Source organism: Notolepis coatsorum (assembly GCF_963971535.1).
Source record: "Notolepis coatsorum genome assembly, chromosome: 8".
Taxonomy (NCBI): Eukaryota; Metazoa; Chordata; class Actinopteri; order Aulopiformes; family Paralepididae; genus Notolepis; species Notolepis coatsorum.
In genome coordinates this window covers 131,614,221-131,625,448 of record NC_140172.1, presented here as the reverse complement: position 1 = coordinate 131,625,448, position 11,228 = coordinate 131,614,221, and the positions used below count along the sequence as shown (strand labels likewise).

The 11,228-nt window shown below is 41.5% G+C and overlaps 1 protein-coding gene across 1 annotated transcript in view; it reads left to right on the top strand.

The window, feature by feature from the left end:
* Positions 1-11,228, top strand: part of map7d2a (MAP7 domain containing 2a) — a gene marked incomplete at both ends in the record, with an annotated part of 40,660 nt that overhangs the window by 3,173 nt on the left and 26,259 nt on the right. Inside the window, 4 exons of the mRNA XM_084320541.1 lie at positions 2,319-2,482; positions 4,098-4,197; positions 6,301-6,378; positions 9,509-9,615. Of these exons, the coding sequence (XP_084176667.1) occupies positions 2,319-2,482; positions 4,098-4,197; positions 6,301-6,378; positions 9,509-9,615 (449 nt within the window). The remainder of the gene's footprint in view (positions 1-2,318; positions 2,483-4,097; positions 4,198-6,300; positions 6,379-9,508; positions 9,616-11,228) is intronic.

The following is an 11,228-nucleotide window of genomic DNA, read 5'->3' as shown; positions in this document are numbered from 1 at the left end:
GGGTAGGTATCTCATTCATTACTATGAGAGAAGAGAGATGTCTGGGTAGGTATCTCATTCATTACTATGAGAGAAGAGAGATGTCTGGGTAGGTGTCTCATTCATTACTATGAGAGAAGAGAGATGTCTGGGTAGCTATCTCATTCATTACTATGAGAGGAGAGAGATGTCTGGGTAGGTATTGATTGATTGATTGATTCTCATTCATTACTATGAGAGAAGAAAGAGATGTCTGGGTAGCTATTGCTTGATTGATTGATTCTCATTCATTACTATGAGAGAAGAGAGAGATGTCTGGTAGGTATCTCATTCATTACTATGAGAGAAGAGAGAGATGTCTGGTAGGTATCTCATTCATTACTATGAGAGAAGAGAGAGATGTCTGGTAGGTATCTCATTCATTACTATGAGAGAAGAGAGAGATGTCTGGTAGGTACAGTATCTCATTCATTACTATGAGAGAAGAGAGATGTCTGGGTAGCTATCTCATTCATTACTATGAGAGAAGAGAGATATCTGGTAGGTATCTCATTCATTACTATGAGAGAAGAGAGAGATGTCTGGTAGGTATCTCATTCATTACTATGAGAGAAGAGAGAGATGTCTGGTAGGTATCTCATTCATTACTATGAGAGAAGAGAGATGTCTGGGTAGGTATCTCATCATTCAGTTGTGTTCTTCCAGCACACGCACCACGAGCACAGAGTTTCAAGTTTCTTTAATAGTTGTCATACAGAAGTACAGAATACTTTTGTACAAAATGCTTCTTACTGTTGCGCTCCAGAGACTGTGCATGACAAGATAAGTATGAAATAACAACATAGTAAAAATTAGAAGAAAAAAAAGAGGTCACAGTGTTCAGTTTAGACATATGTACAATGTTCGTAGACGTAGTTACCATACAATATACAATACTGTGCAGTGTACTAATATACAATACTATACTATATAGTGCAAGGCATAAATGGACAAGGTGCAGTTTAGGTACAATTCACAGTAGGTGTACGAGTTGTAGTGCAAATCCTTTATCAATAAATATAAAGTGTAAGTGTGTTTGTGTGATCTAAAGTGTGGAGAGTGGGTGCTGCAGTGTGTTGTTTGTTTGAGTGAGTGTGTGTGTGCGTGTGGGTGTGTGTGCTGTGTGCATTTGATGGTTGTTGCATAGTGATTATTGTTCGTTTAGCGATTATTGTTCGTTTAGCAGCCTGATGGCCTGGGGATAGAAGCTCCTTCTGAGTCTTTCTGTGCTCGCCATAAGACTCCGGTATCGCTTGCCTGACGGCAGCAGTTCAAAGAGGCAGTTGTTCGGGTGGCTCGAGTCCTTAATAATTCTCTTAGCCTTCCCCTTGCACCGCTTGTTGTAAATGAGGGTGCCGTAGACCACAACCAGAGTGCACTGGAGGCGTGTCAACGTGCCCCTGTGCTTCAGATTCATTGGTCTTTACAAAATCGTCCTTGAAATCTAACAACATAACTGCCTGTCAATCAAAAGAGGTCAATCAGACTCGTTACAACTTCGCTAAATCCGAAAGTGAAACTCAACGGACGGGATGTAAACATTGAGAGAGCTAAGACAATTGTGAAAATGTATTGTGTTTCATTCTGGACCTTTTGTTTAGTTCTGGACCTTCTGTTTAGTTCTGGACCTTGCATTTGGTTCTAGACCTTGTGTTTGGTTCTGGACCTTGTGTTTCATTCTGGACCTTGTGTTTAGTTCTGGACCCTGTGTTTCATTCTGGACCTTGTGTTTAGTTCTGGACCTTGAGTTTGGTTCTGGACCTTGTGTTTGGTTCTGGACCTTGTGTTTAATTCTGGATCTTGTGTTTAGTTCTGGACCTTGTGTTTAGTTCTGGACCTTGTGTTTCATTCTGGACCTTGTGTTTGGTTCTGGACCTTGTGTTTCATTCTGGACCTTGTGTTTGGTTCTGGACCTTGTGTTTAGTTCTGGACCTTGTGTTTGGTTCTGGATCTTGTGTTTAGTTCTGGACCTTGTGTTTGGTTCTGGACCTTGTGTTTAGTTCTGGACCTTGTGTTTAGTTCTGGACCTTGTGTTTCATTCTGGACCTTGTGTTTGGTTCTGGACCGTGTGTTTGGTTCTGGACCTTGTGTTTAGTTCTGGACCTTGTGTTTAGTTCTGGACCTTGTGTTTCATTCTGGACCTTGTGTTTGGTTCTGGACCGTGTGTTTGGTTCTGGACCTTGTGTGTAGTTCTGGACCTTGTGTTTGGTTCTGGACCTTGTGTTTAGTTCTGGAATGTGTGTTTGGTTCTGGACCGTGTGTTTCATTCTGGACCTTGTGTTTGGTTCCGTGTGTTTCAGCCGTCAGGGAGCAGGTTCTGAGGGAGAAGGACCGCCGGGCTCAGCTCCAGTACGAGCGCACCGTGGAGGAGCGCTGGCGGCGGCTGGAGGAGCAGCGGCAGAGGGAGGAGCAACGCAGAGCCGCGGTGGAGGAGAAGAGGAGGCAGCGGCTGGAGGAGGAGAAGGTCAGAGTTCACTTCTACAATGTGGGGTTTTTCTCTTCATTTACCTCATTTGATACCATCCAACCTCATTTGATACCCCTCATTTGATACCATCCAACCTAATTTGATTACCATCCAACCTCGTTTGGTACCATCCAACCTCATTTGATACCATCCAACCTCATTTGATTACCATCCAACCTCATTTGATACCCCTCATTTGATACCATCCAACCTAATTTGATTACCATCCAACCTCGTTTGGTACCATCCAACCTCATTTGATACCATCCAACCTCATTTGATTACTATCCAACCTCATTTGATACATCCAACCTCATTTGATTACCATCCAACCTCATTTGATACCATCCAACCTCATTTGATTACCATCCAACCTCATTTGATACATCCAACCTCATTTGATTACCATCCAACCTCATTTGATACACCCAACCTCATTTGATTACCATCCAACCTCATTTGATTACCATACAACCTCGTTTGGTACCATCCAACCTAATCTTTATTACCATCCAACCTAATTTTCTTAGTTTCCAAACTCATAATGGTATTTATCTGTATCTCTATATGCAGGTATATACAGACATATATACTGTAGGACTATTATGCAGGTATACAGACAGATATGGATAGATATATTATATAAATGTATATATATATATATAAAAAAAAAAAAAAAATATATATATATATATATATATATATATATATATATATATATATATATATATTTATATATATATATATATACATTTATATAATATATCTATCCATATCTGTCTGTATACCTGCATAATAGTCCTACAGTTGCATGTCTGTAGATACTATATCTATATCTGTACACATCCCTTACCTACTCTTACTAGTTACGCTGCTGTATGACTTACTACCATAATGTCTTTATACCTGTTATCACTGTACATATTAATACTACAACTCTGTACATACACCTGATTAGCACTATACTCAGTAGTACACATTTATATATTGTACAATGTACATTTGCATGGATTCCAAACTTCCTTTCATTATACTGTACTTGTGCTGCATGATGACAATAAAAAAAATGTATACTTTTTCTCCCCATTTTCTATTTTTCTCCCATCCCAATTTCATATTATCCAATTCTTCCCTCCCCTGTCTTGAACGTTGTTCGACCATGCCTCCCACTGGTCGGTTGTAGTGAGGACAGAAGCCTTGCATCACGTGTTCCCTCCGGTACACGAGGAGGCAGCCTGTCGCATCTTATCACCGCAGCAGCTCGAACTCTCAGTGGCGAGGAGTAACGCGTGGGAGGCTCACGCTGCCCCCGCTACTTCCTGCTTCCGCCGCACCGGCGTCACCAAACCGACCTGTAGGAGTCACTGTCCACAACATCCAATCCCCACCCACCGGCTTTCCCACCCTCTAACACTGCCAATTGTGTTAGTATGAACGACCGGCCAGCCGGTAGCAACGAACCCAGCGTCTCCTGCGTTAGTGGCGAGCGCCTTGCCCACACCGCCAATCAGCCGCCCTGATGACAATACATTTGAATCTAATCTCTGACTCACTAGGATTAAATATTGACAAATCCCTCTTCTCTCTCTTGCTTCTTGAACCTCCCCTCCAGGAGCGCCTGGAGGCGCTGATGAAACGCTCCCTGGAGCGCAGCCTGCAGCTGGAGCAGAGGTCCCGGCGCTGGACCAGGGGCCCCATGGGAGCGCTGCAAGGTGGGAGGAGCTTAGCCCTAACCCTAACCCTTCAGCTGGGTGGGAGGAGCTTAACCCTAACCCAACATACCTTAGCCAGGGTCACACGGAGTGAGGTGAAGGGTCACACAGAGTGAGGTGAAAGGTCACATGGAGTGAGGTGAAAGGTCACATGGAGTGAGGTAAAGGTCACACGGAGTGAGGTGAAAGGTCACACGGAGTGAGGTGAACCCAACATACCCCAGATGTCAGAATGAGACTCTTCCTGGAGATAGATTGTTCATTCTAACTTGACATGGAACAAGGCTTCCTCGATGGTGGCCCAGTATCAGCCCTTAGGGTTATCAGCCCTTAGGGTTAGAGTTATCAGCCCTTAGGGTTAGGGGTTATCAGCCCTTAGGGTTAGGGTTATCAGCCCTTAGGGTTAGAGTTATCAGCCCTTAGGGTTAGGGGTTATCAGCCCGTAGGGTTAGAGTTATCAGCCCTTAGGGTTAGGGGTTATCAGCCCGTAGGGTTAGGGTTATCAGCCCTTAGCCACGTAGATCACAAGCCTTGGCTACAACTGTAGGCTAATGATTTTGATATCTGGTAGCCTCAGGCACATTCACAAGCCTGCCATCAGTAATATATCAGTGGCATGAGGCTCGCAGGTCAGTCAGGCAGCTGTGATATAGTGGCTTGAGGCTCGCAGATGCTTTTTTTGTATCTACAGAGATGTTCTAAAAGCATATTGATCCTCTGTCATTTTTTAATCCTATTTACAGTATTGTGCAATTTGATCTGCGGATTCAAATAAAGCATTGAGAATGTGTGTGGTGTGACTGTGTGTGTGTGTGTGTGTGTGTGTGTGTGTGTGTGTGTGTGCGGTGTAACTGTGTGTGTGTGTCTGTCTGTGTGTGTGTGTGTGTGTGTGTGTGTGTGTGTGTGTGTGTAGGTGTGTGTGTGTGTGTGTGTGTGTGTGTGTAGGTGTGTGTGTGTGTGTGTGTGTGTGTGTGTGTGTGTGTGTGTGTGTGTGTGTGTGTGTGTGTGTGTGTGTGTGTGTGTGTGTGAGAGACTCCCCTGCTCTGCTCATTGGCTCCTGGTTGTCATGGTTACCCTAACCTTGCGCATGGTTTTCATATCTACATGTATGTTCTTGGTTTTCCGTGGACAGAGAGGATTCCATCCCCTTCATGGCATGTAGCTAGAACCCTGTTCCAGGGCTCCACTGTGGAGGAAGAAGTCCTTAGATAAACCGCTCGTAATGGGTGCGTTCTTTAATACCTCACGGGTGATAACGGCCCTCCAGCAGGGGGCACTGTGTCCTCATGGTGATAACGGCCCTCCAGCTGGGGGCACTGTGTCCTCATGGTGATAACGGCCCTCCAGCAGGGGGCACTGTGTCCTCATGGTGATAACGGCCCTCCAGCAGGAGGCACTGTGTCCTCATGGTGATAACGGCCCTCCAGCAGGAGGCACTGTGTCCTCATGGTGATAACGGCCCTCCAGCAGGGGGCACTGTGTCCTCATGGTGATAACGGCCCTCCAGCAGGGGGCACTGTGTCCTCATGGTGATAACGGCCCTCCAGCAGGGGGCACTGTGTCCTCATGGTGCAGTGAGCTGCTCCACCAGGCTCCCAGCTGGAGAGAAGGCACTCTGTTCTCATCGTGACTGTCAACGCAACTCATTTGATGACGATCACCTGTTAGTTGATTTACAATCAACTGTTATTTAATTTACAATCAACTGTTATTTGCCTACTAAGATGTCTACTATGGTGATATTATTTAATACTATGAATTGATTGGAAAATAAAGGATTTATAATCTAGGAACATCCGCTGTTCTTTCTGTAGTTTAGAAGCTGTGTGTTGAAGACCAAGGTGTAAACATATTAATTAATATTCATGACATCTGCTTGATGACTTTTATAATCACTGTTCAGATATACCTTTGGATATTGCAACTACTACAGAAAAACGTGAGTAACAAGTTCAAGTTCAACTCAAGTTCAGACCTATGTTACTCTATTTCATTAGGGTCAGGGTTAGGGTCAGAGTTAGGGTCAGTCTTACTCCTCGCAGGGTTAAAGAACGCACTCAATGTTCTTGCTCTTTCTGCTCTGCTCTGCCTGCTGACCTGTAGGAGACAGTGAGAATGCCCCGCCCCCTTTCTCCGCTGCCTCCGCCTTTCCCCGCCCCCTTCCTGCTGCCAGCGAATCTGGTAAAGTTCTGAACCCCCTCCCGCCAGAATGTCCCCCCTGCTTGTATCCTTTCGGCAAGCAACAAGCCCTTCCGCGTTGCTCTGATTGGCCGAGCGCGTGCATGCGCATGAGCCGCGACAAGCCACTCAGCCAGGCAGGAATACTAAACTCTGCTTAACGCAATTTATACAAATGGAAGTATTGATTTTGCGGTAACGAATCATTAAAAAAATATACCGTTAACTGGAATATGTTGTTTCTTTACACATATGTTGGATTATGTAATTGGTTTGTCATGACAAACCAATACAAAATCGCGAATTAACCGGTGGCTACAACAACACACAGTAACTACATGCATCATTGTTTACAATGAACGGTGGGGCTAATCGAAAGGACTGGACACGGACGCGTTAAACAGCAATCAATTAATTTAATATAACAGTCCGGTTCTGTGTTTGTTTGTGTCTGTAGATTGTTGGTGAACAACTAACTTTAGGTTAGTTTAACTTGTCCGTGTCCAGTCCTTTCGATTAGCCCCACCGTTCATTGTAAACAATGATGCATGTAGTTGCTGTGTGTTGTTGTAGCCACCGGTTAATTCGCGATTTTTTATTGGTTTGTCATGACAAACCAATTACATAATCCAACATATGTGTAAAGAAACAACATATTCCAGTTAACGGTATATTTTTTTAATGATTCGTTACGGCGAAATCAATACTTCCATTTGTATAAATTGCGTTAAGCGGAGTTTAGCATTCCTGCCTGGCTGAGGAGCTTGTCGCGGCTCATGCGCATGCGCGCGCTCGGCCAATCAGAGCAACGCGGAAGGGCTTGTTGCTTGCCGAAAGGATACAAGCGTCCCCCCTTCCTACTCCTCCTCCTCCTCCTCATCACCCATCTGTCTGGTTTGCCTTTAGATGACATGTCTCGTCTCAGACCTCACCAAGAGTTCCATTAAAGACGTGATGTCCACAGAGAAAAGGTTTTGGGGTGATATAACGTTACATCATCATCATCATCATCATCATACTCATACTGTATATGAATGATTATATCCTCTAAAATGCCACTGTTATGTAAATAACGGAAATAAAATAACAAAAAATATGATATTATGATATTAACTTTCATACCAGCAGAGGTGGAGAGTAACTAAGTAAATGTTCTCAAGCGTAGAACTCTGTTCCAACTTAGTATGTTTTAGTTCTGGTCAGAGTACTGAATACAATAACAGTATGTCTACACAAGTAATATATTTCAGTAACTATGTCTACACAAGTAATATATTTCAGTAACAATAATCTTACATGAATAATATATTTCACTAACAATAATCTTACATGAGTAATATTTTTCAGTAAAAATAATCCTACATGAGTAATATATTTCAGTAACAATAATCTTACATGAGTAATATAGTTCAGTAACAATAATCCTACGTGAGTAATACTGTATATTTCAGTAAGAATAATCATACATGAGTAATATATTTCAGTAACAATAATCCTACGTGAGATATATATTTCAGTAACAGTATGTCTACATGAGTAATATATTTCAGTAACAGTAATTTTACATGAGTAATATATTTCAGTAAGAATAATCATACATGAGATATATATTTCAGTAACAGTATGTCATATATGAGTAATATTGTATTTCAGTAAGAATAATCCTACACAAGTAATATATTTCAGTAAGAATAATCTTACATGCGTAATATATTTCAGTACTCTTTCCACCTCTGTAACAATACTTTTGGAGGAGCATGTATAAAATGGTGGACATCTAATTTTGGAATGAAACTCTTTAAATGTATGTTTTGCCCAGTTGTTTTGTACTAGTTGTTGAATACATTGTTAGTGCTTGGCTTCAAAGCTTGCACTATGTGTAATATCCTGACCAACATTGGTTACTGAACATTATGTATACCTTACAGCCAGCCAATCATATACCAGGGATGGCACAATAAAATCATCCTAGACAACGTCTTTATGGCTATATATAACGCATTATTCCTCAATACAAAATAATTTCTGTCATATGGTGACCAAGGTTTCTACCTCTAGCTTGCTGCTATGGTGACCAAGGTTTCTACCTCTAGCTGTAAGCTTGCTGCTATGGTGACCAAGGTTTCTACCTCTAGCTGTAAGCTTGCTGCTATGGTGACCAAGGTTTCTACCTCTAGCTGTAAGCTTGCTGCTTATGATGAATTGAAAATGGGGGACCCTGGTGGAAACAAGACGAAAGTCTTTCTCTGGTCTGCATCCCCTTAACAATTGTATGTATTGAGATGTACTGTACTGTACCCATTCTGCAATCTGTTAATAAACTTTTCAATCAATCAATCAATAGTTTCTACCTCTAGCTGTAAGCTTGCTGCTATAGTGACCAAGGTTTCTACCTCTATCTCTAGCTTGCTGCTATAGGGACCAAGGTTTCTACCTCTAGCTGTAAGCTTGCTGCTATAGTGACCAAGGTTTCTACCTCTAGCTGTAAGCTTGCTGCTATAGTGACCATGGTTTCGACCTCTAGCTGTAAGCTTGCTGCTATATGTCGAAATACTTCCCAAAGGTCAGTGAATACCACGACCACAACACCAGAGGGAGTTCCACAAATCATGGTGACGTGGTTTAGTAAAACTTGACTGCGCCGTCCCAGTTTCACAGTATGACTGATTGGCTGTGAGGCAGACAACATGTTCAGTAACCATGGTAACTAGAGGTATCACTCATCCTTTTCTTGTGTTGGGAACATGATGTACATGTGTATACTGTACATGTGTATACTGTATGTGTATACTGTACATGTGTATACTGTATATCTGTGTATACTGTATATCTGTGTATGTATCTGTGTATACTGTATATCTGTGTATGTATCTGTGTATGTGTATGTATCTGTGTACGTGTATATATCTGTATGTGTACTGTCATCTGTGTATGTGTGTGTGCTGTGTATTATGGGATCCATGGGGGGGTTACAAGTTGACTAAGAACTCATTGTTATTTAACCAGGCTAGTGGACCAAGAACACGTTCTTATAACCAGGTAAGTTGGCCAAGAACTAGGGATGCCAGGATACCAGAACCTTGATGGTTGATACCAAACAACTGAAATTCATTGTGCTGCTTGTGTCCTCCAGCTCCCTGCAGCCCTCACAGATCCCCGTACAGGAGCGCGGTGAGCAGAGTGGACCACCGCAGAGCAGGGGTCCACAGGGGGTCTCAGTCCACTCCCAACACGCCTAAGGTCAGACACGCCCACGTGACATAACCCTAACCCTACAGAGCAGGGCTCCACAGGGGCTCTAAGGTCAGACACGCCCACGTGACGTCTGTGTAAAGTTTACGTTTCAAATGTTTTGCCATTTTCAACATAAGTTCATAATAATAATAACAATAATACATATGATATATAATATATATAGTGCTGTCAGGCGATTAAAAAAATGTATCTAATTAATTACAGGATTTGTCATTAATTCATCTAATTAATCGCATTTTAATCGCATAACCATTTTATGCCTGATATTCTATATTCTATAATCATATTTTAAATTGCATGTGTCCGGATGGCAGAATTCAGTACTGTATCTACTAGGGATGCTCGATATTGGCTTTTTTACCGATACCGATATACCGATATTGTCCAACTCTTAATTTCCGATACCGATATCAACCGATATCAACCGATACCGATATATGCAGGGTTCCCCCCCCCCCCAAAAAACGGAATAATTTCAGGTAATTAACATTACATATCTCTTGTTGTGGAATTAACACAACATTAAGCATACTTTTGACAATAAATAAAATCAGAATTTGTTCTTACTTGCTTGCCTGGGTAAATAAAGGTTATAGAAATGTAAACATTTAAAATTTTTTTTAAACCGATACTGATATTTTCCGATATCACATTTTAATGCCAATATCGGCCGATAATATCGGTAGGCCGATAATATCGGACATCCCTAGTATCTACAAAACCTTATGTTTAATCATCTTCCATTTATTCATTTGCTTAGATTTTTCAGGTCTGGTCAATTTTAGCATGGTGTTATTCACAGTCAAAGATAAAAATAATTGAATTGATATTCTCATTTGGTTCATTACAATTTACTCAAGCCTAGTAACAGACACAGTATTTCTGACACTGGGAATACATTCCCTGAGATCCATAGATGTCCCTAGAATCAGATACCAAGAACATGCAAATGGGCCATATTCAAAAAAGTCTGTAAATGTGTATTCTACGTTCTTATGGAATGAATGAGATTAATTTTGAGTTAATTTTCATAACGCGATAATTTGCTGTGTAATTAATTAATCTAATTAACGCGATAAACTGCCCTAAATATATGATAATATATGATATATATGATAAAAAAGCGAGTGAGGAACTAAAATAGTAACTTCTATATTATATGACACACACATATGATTATAATAATAATAATTATATATATATAATGTGTGTATATATAATATATGTGTGTGTCATATAATATAGAAGTTACTACCGGTATTTTAGTTCCTCACTTGTCAACAACATGTCAAGTAAATCTCTCTGTTCTGTTCTATATTTACTTGTTTTTTTTCCATTTTGTGCAAATAAATGAAATAAAAATAAATGTTAGATAAAGAAAGTTTCTATATTTGTCCTCAGTTGTCCTAAAATGGCATGTTAGCATTGTAGCATTGTTAGCGGGGGCGAACAGTGGTTCGGGAGGTAGAGCAGTCGTCTGGTAATCCGGAGGTTCCTGGTTCCCGGGCAGCGTGTTGAAGTGTCCTTGAGCAAGGCACTTAACCCCTAATTTCTCCCGATGAGCAGGTTGGCACTTTGCATGGTCGCCTCTGCCATCA